The sequence below is a fragment of the Camelus dromedarius genome, chromosome X, assembly GCF_036321535.1.
Source record: "Camelus dromedarius isolate mCamDro1 chromosome X, mCamDro1.pat, whole genome shotgun sequence".
Classification (NCBI taxonomy): Eukaryota; Metazoa; Chordata; class Mammalia; order Artiodactyla; family Camelidae; genus Camelus; species Camelus dromedarius.
In genome coordinates, this window is record NC_087472.1 from 14,804,028 (window position 1) to 14,821,751 (window position 17,724).

The window sequence follows — 17,724 nt, forward strand, 5'->3', positions numbered from 1 at the left end:
GAGCCATGTAACTGTCAAGGGCAAAGAGTACTGTATGCTAGAAACCTAGGTTAAATAGAGTTGCTGCACTTGAGCACTAAACTTAGCTTTCAATCTTTTGGTCTCGAAGGTAAAAATGGAAATAGTAAGTCACCCACTCTTGCTCTCTGAAGGTATGCCTGAAAGATTTAAGTTGCCCACTGGCACATTGCTCAATAAATGCTTGTTGAAAGAACAAAACAATTTGTAAACTAAGATCAAATTTAACTTCTTTTAAAACAATCTAGGCTATTCCCTTAAAGAAGGTCTCCTCATAAGGGAGACTATACTTTGTAGGTTCTAAGGAAAACTCAAAATTCTAAGTGAAGTAAGCCAGAAAGAGAAAGAAAAATACCATATGTTATCGCCTATATGTGGAATCTAAAAAAAAAAGACAAACGAACTTATTTACAAAACAGAAACAGACTCACAGACATAGAAAACAAAATTATGGTTACTGGAGGGGGAAGGTATAAACTGGAAGTTTGAGATTTGGAGATACTAATTACCAAATATAAAACAGATAAACAACAAGTTTCTACTGTACAGCACAGGGAACTATGTTCAATATCTTGTAGTAACCTATCATGAAAAAGAATATGAAAAGGAATATATATGTACATATATGACTGAAACATTATGCTGTACACCAGAAATTGAAACAATATTGTAAATTGACTATACTTCAATGCAAAAAATGGCACCAAAGTAATACCAAAAAAAAAAACCAACAACAACAAATCAAAGAAATCTAATGTCATTGCTTCACTAGATTACAAAAATGGTAGCAAAGTCCATAAGACAGATGAACTGTGAAACTTGGCCAGCAGAAGGAAAAGATCACAGGCACACCTTATGTAACAAATGATCAACTGTTCCTATCACAATCAGGCCTTGTACTCCAGCTAGTATAATCTGTTTTAAATGGCTTCATCTCATAAACTTCTCTTAAATTTGTGTCTAAACCAGTTTCATTTATTCAAACCAGGTAATAGAAAAAGAAAACTGTACATATACATGTGAACACAAAATGACAGCATAAGGATCATTTTATGTGTCAAAAAAAACATTCTTCATCTGAAGGTTCAAGAAAATCATGATAACTATGGCTATTATGAACCTGAAAATTAGTTTATATATATATAGCCTTCATCGTCTTCTTTGAGATCCCTGGAAGAAGCCAGATTCAAGGTAAAAGAGTATGCAGTATTTCGGGAAACTATCCATTTATTAAAATAGTTGATAACCCAAATAAACAGAGGACTCCTTGGGTGTTTTGGGTTTGGTTCTTGTTTTTTAAAGAAACCATTCCTGGAATTAAAAACTTAAGCACAAGTGACCTCACTTAGGATTACTGAACCATAGCCATTTTTAAAAAGAAAAATAAAATTTCCTTTTTTTTTTAATGAACAGCTTCTTACCTGTTTGATTTGATGAAGGTGACTGACAGAAGCATGAATGGGAAAAGATGGCAGAGACTGAAATTTAAAGTATTAAAATCAAGTAGTCTCCAATGTTTCTGATTACTTCTAAATATTAATTAAGTCAATGTTGAATGACCAAAAAATATTTGAGTGCCTAATGCATGCTAGCAACCGTATTAATTAAGTTTAAAGCTTTTAAGAAATCAAAAATCCAATTGAATCTTGACTGAAAAATCATACTAATTGAAAGTCTATATACATCAGAACAGAACAAAATAACTGTTAACATATGAAATATGGGGCAGAATATTCATAGAACATTTTGCTTATCTCTACCCTTCCTTTCCCAAGGCACTAAGATCTTAAAATCACCTCATTTTTTCTTGCCAATTTTAGCCCATTATTAAAGTTTAGTGGTAGGCATTACCCAGAAAAAGCTGAAACAGTCATTAAATCAGCAGCAAACTTAAACAAGCATACAAAAGAAAGATAAACAAAATAACTGCAAATATTTTGGAATCTAGCCAGGAAATTAAACTTTCATAATCAGGGATGACTAAAGGTAATCACTTTCAAGTAGTTCGGCACATTTTACTCCTGCTACTTGTTGACTAGGCCCTATCTCTTTCGCAGGACTACTTTCTCCTTTTTGGTTTTTTCTTAAAGCTTCTGAAGACCCCATACAAAAGGGAAATGAGAGGATGGAGAGATTGAAAGCTGTGTAAAAATAAGGCTTGAGAATTATCTTTAGAATTCATTTATCCACTCTATCTGCAGCCTGGTTAATTCTTGAAATGCTTGGTAATGAATTTACCATATCTCACTTTCACATCATATCTTAAGATTACACTGAGCTGTGTGTTCAAAGATATTTAACGAACACCTACCATACATTAAAGTGAGGTGCAAGGCCCTGAGGATCCAAAGATAAATAAGACATTTTCCTGTCCTTGAGAAATTTAAAGTCTAGGTAGAGAAACCTAAGCCACAGGTAAATGCCAGAACAAGTTATGATTTGTAGCAGTACAAAGGACAAAGAATATAACTCTGCCTGGGGTCGTGGAGTCAGCTTTACAGAGGAGGGCAGGAATTCGTGAGATAGAGAAGATGGGAGCAGGGGCCATTTCAGGGAGTAGGAAGAGACACTCAGGCAGAGGAGCATGTTTGGGGAACAGAGAGGTTCAGGGTGGCTGAAACTTGGCACAGGATAGGGCATGGCAGGAAGAAAATAGGGGAAATTTGGCTGAAACCAGGCTGTGGTTTGGGGACTTTAGCCTTTGAGCCCCATAGGAAACCTAGAGCATCGGTCCCTCTCAGTTCTTAAATCTCAAAGGTATTTTAAGCAAGATCATATCTGTTTTAGAAAGGCAACCCTAGCAGCATATGCAGGACAAATTGAGGGTAGAGGGAAGAGGGATTAGAAGCAGGGTCATAGGCCAGGTAAAAAATGATGAGAGTTTGAACGAAAAAGGGAGGAATGAAGAGAAGGAGGCAGATTGGAGACATGATTAGAGAGTAAAAAGAACTAAAGATTGGCCTGAGGTTCCTAGCTGAAGCTATAGATGGATGGTGGCCAAGAAAGGCAGTAAGAGGAGTGAGTTGGTGGGTGGGAAGAAGATGTGTGTTCAAAAAATGTGTGTTGGACAAATGAATATTTTTATGAAGCAGATAGTATGAATTTTTATTAGGTTTTAAAATGTATCATATGACTTTTTAAGGAGTTGTTATCTCACTAATTATATTTTGCTTAAGAAAATGTTGAAATCAGTTTTTTCTAATCATTTGCTAGAAGGTGGAGGAAATAGCCAAGATTCAATGACATTGACACATCATCAACAAAGTTCATAGCTTACATCAGCATCCACTCTTGGTGTTATATATTCTATGGATTTAGACAAATGTATAGGACATACATGCACTGTTACAGCATCATACCAGGTAGTTTCCCTGCTCTTGAAATCCTCTGTGCCCCACCTGTTCATCCTGATCTTTTATTTTGTCAACAGAAATTGACTTATTTTTCTCATTATAAACAATACCTGCTCAGTATAAAACATAATTAATATGGGAAAAAAGCATTGTCCACCATTGAGAGATGACCACAGTAAGTATCTCTGTTTATTTTTCCAGATACTATTTTGCAGTTTTTTTAAAAAATTACTTAAAACATCCTGGGTCCGCATCTGGGGATACTCACAAGCCTCTGCTCCTGGGCCAGCTTCTATCAAACTGTCTACTGTCTACGAAAGTCTGTGCAGGCACAGTTTAGAAGGTGACCACTGTGCACCCCCAAATGCATACAGGTCAGTCAAAGTGTACTCCAGCTTTGATGCTGAGCCAGATGCTTTGAACATTGAAATGGCCATCAAGATTAAAGGTGTAGATGAGGTTACCATTGCTAATATTCTGACCAACTGTAGCAATGAGCAGAGACAGAATATTACTTTCGCCTTTCAAGGAAGGACCAATAAGGAATTTGCTTCAGCACTGAAGTCAGCCTTGTCTGGCCACCCCGAGAAGGTAATTTGGTGCGTTCTGAAAGCACCTGCTCACTGGGAGGAGTCCAAGCTGAAAGCCTGCTCCATGAAGGGGCTCTGGGGATTGATGAGGACTCTCTTATTGAAGTTACCTGCTCAAGGACCAAGCCAGACTTGCAGGAAATAAACAATCTATAAGGAAATGTACAAGACTGGTCTGGAGAAGGACATTGTTTCTGACCCATCTGGTGACTTCTGCAAGCTGATAGTTGCCCTTGCAAAGGGTAGAAGAGCAGAGGATAACTCCATCATTGACTATGAACTGACTGACCCAAGATACCTGGGATCTCCTTAATGCTGGAACACAGAGGAAAAGAACCGATGTTTCTAAGTGGATCAACATCATGGCCAAGCAGTGTGGCTCACCTTTACAGTATTTAAAAGGTACAAGAGTTATAGCCCTTATGATCAAAAAGAAGGTCAAAGGAGACATGGAAGATGCTTTCCTGAATTTGGTCCAGTGTATTGAGAACAAGCCCCTGTATTTTACTGACTGACTACATGACTCTATAAAGGGCAAGGGGACTCACGATAAGATCCTGATTAGAATCATGGTCTCCTGCAGTGAAGGAAGGGGATACGTTGAAAATTAGGTCTGAATTCAAGAGAAAGTATGGCAGGTCCCTGTACTACCAGATCCAGGAGGACAGCAAGGGCAGCTACCTGTAAGTGCCACTGTGCCTGTGTGGCGGGGGTGAAGCCTGAGATTGTACAAGTGTCCAGAAGTGGTGCTTCTGTGCTTCCAGCTGACAGTTCTAGAAAATCAGCTTGTGATTAACAGCCCCCTTTGCCCATCCCTGTGCAGATGACGTTTGCGTTGCCTCTCCTCCCACCTTATTATAGTTGCCTAAGCATTGCCTGGAGTTCCCAGCAAATCCTTCCTTTTAGCCAAAGAAATGAACATGCCAAGGAGTTGGAAGTGATCTGTGATGTGAAACACTTTGCCTTTTGTGTACTGTGTGGTAAACAGATGAATTTTTACTTTAGAAACAAAACAAAACCAAAATACACTCCAAGTATCTTTCCATGTTAAAATTCACCGGCAATACCATTTTTAAAGGCTGAATGTTACACCATATAGAAGTACCATAATAATAAGAAGGATCTATTACATGCCAGACATGTCTTAGCTCACTCAATTCTCAACAACCTCATGACATAGATATTATTACTGTTCCTATTTTAAAGATTAGAAAATTGAGGGGTAGAGAAATTAAGCAAGGTGCTACAGTCATACAGCTAATAATTGCTAGAACTGGGACTCAGATAATGAAGGCTCATTCATTTAACCTATTCCCTGTTACTGAACATTCATACTTTTGCCAAAGTTTTTGCTTGCATTTATAAATAATGCTATTATAACAACCTCTAAGCTAATCTTTGCGCACATCCTTAAGGAATTCTTTTGGATAAATTCATAGAGTTGGAATTTCTGGGTCACAAGGCTGTTGATACTGCCGAACTGCCCTCCAGAAAGCTTATACAAATTTACTTTCCAGCAGTGTATGAAAATATCAATTTCCTGGTACTTCTCCAACATTAGATATTATTACTAATTTTAAAAACTTGTATGCCTATTCTTAAGGCATACTGTGAAAATTTCCTATTTTCCAAAGCAAGTAGTTTGGATTTTCTCCCCCAATGGGCTCCCCTATTAGCACTGATCACTGAGAAGCTGTTGTGTGGTGACATGCAACAAATCTGAAAAGTTCAGGTTTTCTGTTAAAAAATTCATATATATATATATATCTCCACACACATGTATTTTTGAACAAGTGGAACTTTAATAAGTTTAACTCATGATAGTGATGTTTATATCATCATCACTGAAATGCCTGGAAAGTTCACAATACAGAACATGCAACACTAAGGTTTATAAGGTTTATAACCTAATTGAAAAGACATGCCAACCTGAACTGAAGAATATACATACACCCAATGTACAGAAATTATGGTACTTTAGCTGGATTATAAAGGACAGTTATTTTAAAATGCCAAAAGAAGAGAAATGTATGGTGTGGCAAAGTGTTCTAAATTAATTATGAAAGATTTCCTGGAAGAGATTATTTTTAATTGATATCTAAGGGATGGGAAGAAACCAGTTTAGTTTCAGGCAAAGGCTCAGAATTTCCTATTGGAAAACTTTATCCAGGAAATCCTGAGATTGCCTGACTGAAATTGATGACATCAACAGGGATATAGTGTGAAATGTCTGGGGAAGGTAGGATTTGAACTTGAGCTATAGAATCATAAGCCACAGTAAAGTTTTTAAATTGGCCAAAATGTGGATCAAATATTGGATTTGATTGGTTCTTTTAGTAAGAATGTGGATAATTAATTGTAAAAAAGAAGGCTTCTGGAAGAGAATTCTCCCAAAGACTAAGTACTATAGGTGGTGTATGCAAGGGAATTGCCTCAGATGATTTTTCTACGTGAAACAAAGTATTAAAATAGAAATAGTTTCCTGAGACATCAATAAACCTCACTGGTATCTTTGGTGTAAATTTCCCATTGCACCATTCTCTCACACTTTAGGGAAGAAAAGTCCTTGGGAGGAAGCAAGAGTACCAGCACCAAGAAATGATGCCACAGGGTTGGGGGCTGGCAGGAGCCGGGGAGGTGGAGAGGGTGCTGGGTGAAGCTGATTCCCAAGTGTTATCTCTAGTGAAGGAATTAAGATAGAAGGAAAGATCAAGCTGAGGTCCATTTAAAAAAGAACACAGAAAACTAATAGTGTAAAGATATTAAATTTTTTAAAAATAATTTTTAACTTTCCTAGGTTTGCTATTTTTAACCCATTTCCTATTGGAATTGAGATAAATACCTAGAAAATCCTGAACAAGGGTTGTATGTTTATACTATGTTTATGAATGTCTCTGCCTAGTTTCCAAAATGATTTAAGGTGACTTATGAAGATACTGAACATGAATTGAATGCAGGCTAGGTCAGAGCATGAAGCAGGGAGCGTATTATACGCTCACTACTGGTGGGCCAGAAATTGGGTTTAGAGTTCATAGTTGCCAATGTGTAAAGCAAAACCTAACCAGGCAAATATTGGTTGCCATAAAATTAAAATGGACAAATTGCTCAAGGAAAGCACAATTGTTTCTTATAGGAAGATGAGACGCTTTTCCTGCTTCTGGGGAAGTAGGAGGGGGTGGAGATGGAGAAAAGACAGGCTGCATCAAGTTCAACAGAGGTTCTGGGAAGAGAATTCCTAGTGGAAGGGTGGGGAACAGGCATGCCACCCTCGGGGTTCTTAGGGGATATGGCAAAGGGGTAATTTGGGGGGAAAGGCATCATTTCCACACCCAGAAAAGGGCCCTAGGGTTTCCGCTCATCAGAAGTCAGGTGGAGTGATTTCCTGACAGTGGTGAAGAAAACATTTGAGGTTAATTAAGAAAATAATTGTGAGATAGCAGATTTTTATAAGGTTTGGAAACATGCATCTCTATTTGTGTGTTAAAGGGCACCCATAGTTCTTCAATGCCCTCTATCACTGTCATTTTTTCTAAAATTCTGTTTCGCCCACATTGTAATACAGTAAAAGCACCACCAATTTTAAAAATGTTTAAATTGTGGTAAAATATACATAACATAAAATTTACCATCTTAACCATTTTTAAATGTACAGTTCAGTAGCATTATACATTCACACTGTCACGTAACCAGTCTCCAGAACTCTTTTCATCTTGCAAAACTGAAATTCTATACCCATTAAACAACAACTCCCTCAGTCTCCGGCAATCACCATTCCACTTTCCATCTCTGTGAATTTGAATACTCTAGGTTACTGCAGCATCAGTTTTAAGGACAGTCTAGTATGGGATAGAATCCTTAAACTTAGGGTTCATGATCTCATTCAACAGCACTTTTCAAGTACAGTTGACTCTTGAACAACACGGGTTTGAACTGCACGAGTCTACTTATACGTGGATTTTTTTTTCCAGTAAATACACAGTCAGCTCTCTGTATCCGAAGGTTCCCATCCATGGATTCAAAGCACAGATTGCAAACTTAATAAACGATCTGTGGTTGGTTGAATCCGAAGATTCAAACCCACAGATACAGAGGGCAGACTCTGGGACAGGAGCATATTTGGATTTTGATACCATCTGTGGGTCCTGGAACCAGCCCCCAGTCTCCTGCGGATACTAATGGACAACTGTATTTTCAAAACAATATTTTTCAAGAATGATGTTTCTCTTTTGCAATGTGATATATCAGCTAGAAATGAAAACACCTCTATTGTTGATGCTTTGTGAAAAACATTCAAATGGTATAGAAATGCATAAAGTGGAAGTAACATTCTTCCTATACATTCCATGCTCCAGATAACTAGTAATAATAGACTGATACACATTCTTCTCGACATCTGTAAATATATAGAAGATCATGCTATATGTATGATTCTGAACCCTGGGTCTAATTACCAGGTACAAAGGTTAGTGAGGCTGCTCAGGATGTTAGAGTGGAAAGATGGAAAGAACCTGGGTCTCTGATGACATAACTGAGCCACAGAATTAACCAACTCTGGAACCTCCTTTCACAAGAATTCTTGTTATTTGAAATAATAAATGGCCCTTATTGTTTAAGTCACTTCTAATTGAATTTTGTTACTTTGGCCAAAAACATTCTAATTATCATGTTGTTCTCCTAGATAACTCAGCCTATCTATACTGAAGGCAAGTATATACCTTCATAAGTCTTATAATTATAATGAGGAGATATTTGGAACAAAATAAAAGCAGAAGCATAATGCTGTTACAGCAAGCTAAACCAATAAGCCTTGAAATTCCCACCATCAAATAAGTTAAAATGACTTCGGTTCTGCCAAGCCCAATCCATTATATAAGATGGCTAATTTTAAATATGCATGATATTAAGCTAGACCTTATGGGAATTAAAAGCCTAGAAATCCTAAGGAAAATTATGCATTAAAAAATACCCGGTACCCAGTTGCTCTTCATATGTACTATTACTAATAAAAACATATTTATTGAGCATTTAGTATGTACCAGTGCTGTGCTGAGTGCTTTACATTGATATAATCACAACAAACTTATGAGGCAGATTTTTTTAAAATTTTTTATTGATTTCTAATCATTTTACAATGTTGTGCCAAATTCCAGTGTAGAGCACAATTTTTCAGTGATACATGAACATATATATATTCATTGTCACATTTTTTTCTCTGTGAGCTACCATAAGATCTTGTGTATATTTCCCTGTGCTATACAGTATAATCTTGTTTATTATTACATTTCCATTTTCCAGATGAGGAAATTAAGGCATAGAAAGAGTAATCTGCCTCCTGCCCTCAAATAACCAAACTCATATGTATGATGCCATTTCTAGGTCCTCACCTCTCAAGTCATTCTTTACCCCAATCCAATCTGACTTCTCACCCTACCCTTTTCTCCACTGAACTTCCTTCCAAATATAAAAAAATTCATGAATAAGCTCCATTTCGGTAACTCAGAGGACAACTTTCAATCTTTTTCATGTTTGACCACTTGACAGCATATGACTTAATGGTTTTCCTTGGTTTTTCATGGTACTGATCTGTTCTGAGTCTCTTCCAACTTCTCTGACCATTCTATCTTAGTCTTCTTTGGTGGAGTTTCTTCTGACTGATGCTGGTGATTTTTAAAGTTTTCTCCTTTAGCCTCTTCTCTTCTCCTTTTATGCTCTCTCCATAGGTCATAACATTCATTCCCATAGCTTTAAATAATGATCTATTGATGATTCTTAAATGTGTGTGTCTAGTACAAATTTCTACCCTGAGCTTCAACCAAGTATATCTAACATCTCCACTTAGAGATTGCAGAGACCCTCAAACTTAACACTACCAAAAACTAAACTCATCTTCCCTTCTAAATCTACTATTCTTCCAATGTTCTCTTCTGTGGTACCCCTATCCTATCAGTTGCCCAAGCCAGAGAGCTAGTAGTCATCTTTGCCCCTGCTGTTTCCCACTCTCCATTGAATCTGTCACCAATTGATTCTACCTTTCAAATAGCTCATGGGTCTGCCACTTTTCTCCATGTCCACTGCCATCACATTAGTCTAAGTTACCATTAGCTGTATGCCAGAGTTACTGCAGTTGCCTATTTAATCTTGTATCTACTTTGTGTGTATGTGTATGTGTGTGTGTGTGTATATATATGTATAGTCAGTTTACAATGTGTCAATTTCTGGTGTACAGCATAATGCTTCAGTCATACATGAACATACATATATTTGTTTTCATATTCTTTTTCACTATAAGTTATGACCAGATATTGAATATAGTTCCTTGTGCTATACAGTATGAATTTGTTTATCTTTTATATATATATTAGTTAGATTCTGCAAATCTCGAACTCTGAATTTATCCATTCCCACTTCCTTCCCCCTCTGGTAACCATAAGTTTGTTTTCCATGTCTGTGAGTCTGTTTCTGTTTTGTAAATAAGTTTGTCTTTTTTTTTTTAGATTCCACATATAAGTGATACGGTATTTTTTTTCTCTTTCTGGCTTACTTCACCTAGAATGGCAATCTCCAGGTCCACACATATTGCTGCAAATGGCATTTAATTCTTTTTATGGCTGAGTAGTATTCCATTGTATAAATATAACACAACTTCTTTATCCAGTCATCTGTAGATGGACATTTAGGCTGTTTCCATGTCTTGGCTATTGTAAATAGTGCTGCTATGAACATTGGGGTGCATGTATCTTTTTGAATTAAGGTTCCCTCTGGATAGTAGAATACTCTCTCACACTATACACAAAAATAAACTCAAAATGGCTTAAAGACTTAAATATAAGAGAAGACACTTGCATCTACTTTTGCCCTCTTCCAATCTGCTTTCCACTCTGTAGCCAGGGTAATTTTTTTCAAATGCAAATTTGATCAGGTCAATCACAGACTTAGAATTCTTTAGTAGCTTTCCATTGACCTTAGCATAAAGTGCAAAACCTTTAGCATGACTTGGAAGGCCCTAGAAGATTTTGCAGTTATTTACATCTCCAATCTCACTTCTCACTACTTCATCTTTATCTCCACTCTGGCTAGAATGTACTTCTTTCACATTTTCTACACACTCTATTCTCTCCACACCACACTCTAGGCCTTCTAACATGTCACCTTTTACCTGGAATATTGTCTGTTCCTGCTACCAGTATCCCAAAGTAGCTAACTCCCACACATCAGTAAGATCTCAACTAAGATGTCATTTCCTCTGTAACTCCCTCAAATTAGGTTAGATTTCCCTGGCAACTAGATAAGGGCTTAATATATAGCAGGTTCCTAAAAATATTTGTTGACTTGGCTGAGTAGAAAAGAGGACTGGATAGGTAAGCAGGGCTTTGATAGACAAGCAAATGTTCAGTAAATATTGTTGAATATCCATTCAAGTAAATGAGTGAGTGCAAAGAAGAAAGATTTGTTTTATGAACAATTCTAATTTTCCCCCAATATACTACTAGTGCATATGTGGGAATAATATTGAACATCAATCTATAAAGAGAAAAATGCCCAGTTTTAAGATTAGAAGGCAATATTTTAAAATGGGTTCCAAGCTATAACATTTCATTAAAATATGTTCTATAGTTTCCATCATATTAAACAAATCATGTAAGAGAAATCTATGAACAATTGTATATCAACAAATCAGATGATCTAGATGAAACAGACAAATTCCTTAAAAAACATACAAATTACCAAACTCACTCAAGAGGAAATATAACATCTCAACAGACCTGTAAACAAGTAAAGAGATAGAATCTGTTTCCAAAATCTCCCAAAAAAGAAAAGTCCAGGACCAGATGGCTTCACTGGTGAATTTTACCAAGCATTTAAAGAATCAACACCAGTCCTAATCAAACTCTGCCAAAAACAGAAGAGGAGGAACATTTTCTAACACGTTCTATGAGATCAGCATTACCCTGGTACCAAAGCCAGCAAAGATGCTACAAGAAAGAAAAAAACTATAGACCGATATCCTTTACAAATATGAGTGGAAAAATCCTCAACAAAATAATAGCAAACCAAATCCAATAGTATATTAAAGGATTATACACTAGCACCAAGTGGGATCTATCCGAGGAATGCAAAGGTGGTTCAACATAAGAAAATCAAAGCAATAAATCATATTAAATGAATGGAGGAGAAAAAAAAACAGGATTATCTCAATAGATGCAGAAAAAGCACTTGAAACAATTCACCACCCTTTTATGATAAAAATACTCAGCAAGTAGTAGAAAGGAAATTCCCTAACATGATAAAGGGTATTTACCAAAACCTACAGCTAATATCATACTCGATGATGAAAGACAAAGCTTTCCACCTGTGATCAGGAACAAGACAAAGATGTGTGCTTTTTGAAATGAGAGAGGTGGTGGTTGAACACTGTGAATGCACTAAATGTCCCTGAAGTGTATACTTTAAAATAGTTAACTGTATGTTATGTGGATTTCACTTCAGTAAAATGATTCATAGAGTGAATCATTTATTTACTTTGGCTTACTGATCTACAAGCATATTTCCTACGTTCACAGGATAATTAGTAGATAAAAGTTATAATTTAGAGATTGCATTATAACACCACAAAAAACAAACTGCATTTTCAATTCAAGAGAAATGTGAGATAAAAGTCGAACTAAAAGCCTGAAAACTACCCTTAGAAGAGCCTGCAAATTTTCCTCTCAAAATTAGAATATTCTTTTAAAAATTGGAAGCCAGATGGTTTGATGTAAAAATGCATCTCGATATTAAATCCATATGGGATTTAAAAGTTAATTCTGCTGCAGCTGCAGCAATCATAAGTGTACTCAAAGTGTTTATTTCTCCTTCAGTAATGTTCAGAGCAATGCTTCTCAAAGTGGGAACTTGTTTGAAATGCTAATTCTCAGGCCCTGCTTCAGACCTCCTGAATCAGAAACTCTGAGGTTGAGGGCCAGCAGTCTGTTCTAACAAGCCTTCCAGGTGTACACCCGAGTTGGGGAACCACTGGTTAAGACCAACAGCACAAGTCTATAAGCCTTTCCTTACCAGACAGGGTTGTCCCACAAATGTTGTACTGTTTCTTCTAGCTCTTAATGTGTCAGGTTGGAACACCTGTGAATCATTCCTAAGAAGAAAAAGAAAACATTTGTCACTTAAAATCCATTACCAAAATTTTTAAAAGAAGTAAGATTTCACATCCTTAAATGTCATTAATGTAAATGGCTTCTTCATGGAGATGGCTGTGCAGATGTAGAAAGTAAAACATGCATACACCCAGACACACACACACACACACACACACACACACAGCCTAAACAAGTGTCCATGCAAAGGAAGGAATTCTCAAGCATGCCACTTTACCTCTATAGTCATGAAACCAAGAAATATAATTTATTGTGGCCTTGGAGAGACATCATTTTCTGTGTAAATCTGCAACTGACTTAAATTTATGATTAAAGCTATTATGTGCTAGAACCAATTCCCTCTCAACTCTCTAACTTTCACATGAACGGGAGGGGTAGCGGTAGCAGGGGTCAACGGAGCTGAGATTTTCAAATGATATGTTTCATTTGGTCTACTCGGTGATAAAAATGTTTTTGAATTGGTTGTACACACTTGTAACAATTATGGAGATTTCACATAAAGAACCCAGATTTCTGGCTTCATTGCAGGATGTTGCCACACTGGGCCACATTTCTGCCTGGCGACAACGTACCGAACTGAGATTCAGTCTCAGTCGCTGCCCGCTGGAGGTGGTCATTTCCTTAGCTCTGATGGTGCCCACCTAGCCAGCCTCAGCCTTTTTGAGCTTGGGACCCTGAAGAAGTCACCTTTTCCTTTTTATGTTTTCTTTTTGTTATAACTTTTTATTCTGAAATTGTTTAAGACTCACAAGAAACTTCAAAAAGAAAATGGAGGGTTCTTGTGTACCTTTCATCCCAGGTTCCCCAATGATAATAAGAAATAATCTTTAACATTTTCTTTTTTGCTATGTATAGCCAATCAGGTGTCAAGTCTTTCAGGTTTTACCTCTATGACCTCTTATATCCATCTTATTCTTCCCAGGCTCCTTGCCAAAAACCTATTCAAAGCTTTTTTTTTTAACTTTTCCATAGACTCTGCAATAGTCTAATTGGTCGCCTCACCTCTGTTCTTTCCCTACTACAATCTATCTACCAACTACCAGATCACCCTCCTAAAGAATAGCTTGCTCTCCTGCTCACAACTTTCAGTGATGCTCTTCATCACCTGCTGAATTCAATTACATTCTTTACTATGACATTCAAAGCCCTCCACAATTTAGCTCCACCAACATTTGGATTTTATAGACTAGGAAAATTTCAAAACAAAATCTTGGCACAAACGTACAGTTGCTACCATTTTCTCTTGCCAAATAAGGTCATTTGAAAAAAAAAAACCCCACACCAACTACCAACCCATCATTTCATTTATGAAAGTACATTTTGGTATTTAAAAAAAAGCAGGACTAAAAATCTGAGTAAAATACAGTCCTGCCCAGAAAAGAATGATATACTTAACTTTTTAAAAACCGTGCATTGGGTAAAATGTCACTGGGATCAGCACTGGTCAGCAGATGAAACTCTGGGAGCCAGTGATCCAGGCAGAGTTGACCAGCATTCTGGAATATACCTATACTGTCCTACTTTCAAGCCTGTTCCATATTGTTGGATGCTGTCCCAGCCATCTGGCCCCCTTTCTACCAGTCTGCATCCTATCAATCTATCTGTTAGGACCCATCTCAAATGCCACCTGTCCAAGAACCTTTCCTGTATCCCTCATCAATCTTGCTGTCATTTCTCACACCCTTCTTCTAATTACCTAGCACTTTCCTTCCCTCCTAAGCACAGATCTCACTCTACCAAACAGTTAAGTTCTTCGAGTATTTATTTTCCCTATTAAAAGCTTATTGAACCTTGAGATACATCTTTGGAACATAGTAATTTGCATATAACAAGCAGTAACTCAATATTTTATAAGAGGATATATGTACGGGTCTAACTTTCACTTCCTTTCCCAGTCATTTTCCCTTATGAGAATGGGGATCTATTTTAGCGGTCACTACTAGAACTTGGAGGGACACTAATGGGTTACATATTTCCACTATCTTTTGTGTGTGGGGTAATTCTTAAGGCTGGCTACTATATTCTCCCCTAAATTTTTGTCTGTCAATTTTATGTAATAAGACAAAAATTGAAAAAAATCATTGAGGCAGCATATATTTCAATTGATATGAGTCACTGAACATGAATTTATCAACTCCTAGGTGATACCTAGAACTAAGTGCTACTTACAACTTGGAAAAAGTGAAGGTAATATAACAGATAATGATCAATGCTCCACATCAAATGATCAGTAAGCAGCAGTTCCATCTAAACCACAATTTATTTATGTCAGCTATAGTACCAGAACAATCATTCTTCATGGACACAATTTTTCTTCCAGGTTTGTAAGCATTTAATAAATCAGATGGTTGGCAAACTTTTTCTGCAAAGGGCCAGATAGTAAATATTTTGGGCTTTGTGGACCATGTAACCTCTGTTGTAACTACTGAACCCTGCCATTGTAGTGGGAAAGTGGCCCAAGGACAACAAGTCAACAAATGGGTGTGGCTATGTTCCAATAAAATTTTATTTACAAAATCAATCAGCAGGCTCAATTTGGCCACTCAGCAGTAGTTTGCCTTTCAAACAGAATTCAGGCAGTAACAGTTTAAACGCAGAGCATTTAAAGGGCAAAGGCACTGGCAGAACTCCAAGAACTTAACCTCTAATTCTTATAAGGGCTAGAGAAGTAGAAGAAAAAAAAATACCTTTAAATAAAGTCACTGACACCAGTAGTGAAGTCACCAATTAAAGGGGCTAAAGAGCAGAGCACAAAGAACCAAGAGGTTTAAAACGTTTGATGTGTATACAAAACCATGCAGGAACTTTTTAAAAGCTAGTAATACATACTAAAGAGTTAAGACATTTAAAGAACAAATTCTGCAAATGCTGGTGCAAGAAACTGAGGATCTATATACAGGAAACACCAAGCAAAACTGGAAATGGCTTGCAAGAAATGCAACAATATTTAGTGGGCTATGAAAGAGGCAAGGCAACATCTAAGGGAAAGTGGGAAAAGTGAATGGTATACATATGCAACTGAAAAGAACTGGGGTGAAAATGAATTCGACTAAGGCTCAGTTTAACTCTACTCTAAATTTTTCTTGCTTCAGTGTAACTTCTCTGACTACACCCTAAACTTGCCACAACAGCACAAAATATGCCCTCAGGAGAACACTTGGACAAGTTCCCTGACCTCAGGAATGTTATATATCATGCCTATGTTACTTGTTTTTGATAGATGAGAATCCCTGGACTTGGTCCACTTTTCGGGTTAACTCCTACTAGATAAATACGCAATTGCCCCTCACCTTGCTGTTCAAAATTCACTTCCTGCATCAGGATTTTAAGCTACGGAATTCAACACCGTAACTATGCTCCAATATGATAAAAATAAAAATTTCGAATCCTTTGCAGAACAAAGTGTGAAGGGATAACTGTGATCACTATCTTTGTTTCCAGGACTTTTGAGGATTGGGAAAAGGGGCCTGGTCTCCCCTGCCCCAGCACTTAATACATTAAACAGGCTCCACATGTTTCTTCAAATATATATCCTCCATCATCGACATATTTTCAACTTGTTTGTTTCACAAAGCCTTTCAAGAAAATCAAGATTTTCCCCAAGTGTTTTCTTCTACTAGCAGAGTGGGTCCATCACAATTCATTTATTCACACAATGGGATGAGAGTAGAATCATGAATTTATACAATGTTCTTGTTCTCAGTACCACATGCAGAGCCGCCCCCCACCCCTTATTTTTCTACCTGCCTGTTTAAAAAAGTAATGTGGCCTTTCTTGGGCAATCTTAGTTTGCTTTTCATTTTGTTACAACATATTTTCCTTTAACTCAAATGACCAGAAAGCTGCATTTGTTTAGAGTTAATCAGCTTAGATGTTTATCAGTAGTGGACAAAGCACTAGCTTAGGAGTCTGGAGACACAGGTTCCTAGTACTGGCTCTACTACTAACTATGTCATTTTGGAGATTCATGGGTATGTTTCCTCACACATTAAACAAGGAGTGTAGATCTGGTGTCTTGAGTTCCCCTCTAACAGTTGTGAATTACAACTCTCAATGAGCATGATACCAACAAAAGGTGAGGAGCAAAGTTAATAACATATTTGTCAGACATTTTCTACAATATTGAGAAGATCTTATGATACTGGGATGTGAGATCCAAGATCTCACTTTAAAATTCTATTTTAAGAAATAACAAGCTTGAGTCATGCCAGACCTTTGGATATGTGCAGGAAATACAGTCAACTATCAGTTAAATCTTTTAAATCTTTTTTCATCATCAGCCCTTTAAAGAGCCTTTTTAGACATTTCCTCCCCCTTAATTAGGTCCACCTCAAAAATTCCAATGAAATTTTAATAGCACAAATAAACTTCATATCTGTCATTGTGCTGTATGTGTATCTGTGCTTTTATATGAGAAAATTTTTTTCATCCACCCCAAAGAACTAAATAGGGGCAATACTGGCCACTGAGAATGCAAAATTTAGGATATCAATTTTCAGTGATACCTAAACTCTTTGTTCAAATAAAAACTAGTGTGAAAAAGGCCCAAGCTTATTTGCTTGACAACCATTTTCATTCCGTGTGTTGAGGGTGAAGGTCAGAGGTGACAAA

At 37.0% G+C, this 17,724-nt stretch overlaps 1 protein-coding gene and 1 pseudogene across 1 annotated transcript in view; one reads left to right on the forward strand and one right to left on the reverse strand.

Annotated features, from left to right (window-relative positions):
* PABIR3 (PABIR family member 3) overlaps window positions 1-17,724 on the reverse strand; it is a 29,051-nt gene that overhangs the window by 10,676 nt on the left and 651 nt on the right. The window contains exon 2 of the mRNA XM_031446370.2: window positions 13,016-13,094. Within this exon, the coding sequence (XP_031302230.1) occupies window positions 13,016-13,094 (79 nt within the window). The remainder of the gene's footprint in view (window positions 1-13,015; window positions 13,095-17,724) is intronic.
* Window positions 3,009-4,648, forward strand: LOC116150871 (annexin A2-like; annotated as a pseudogene).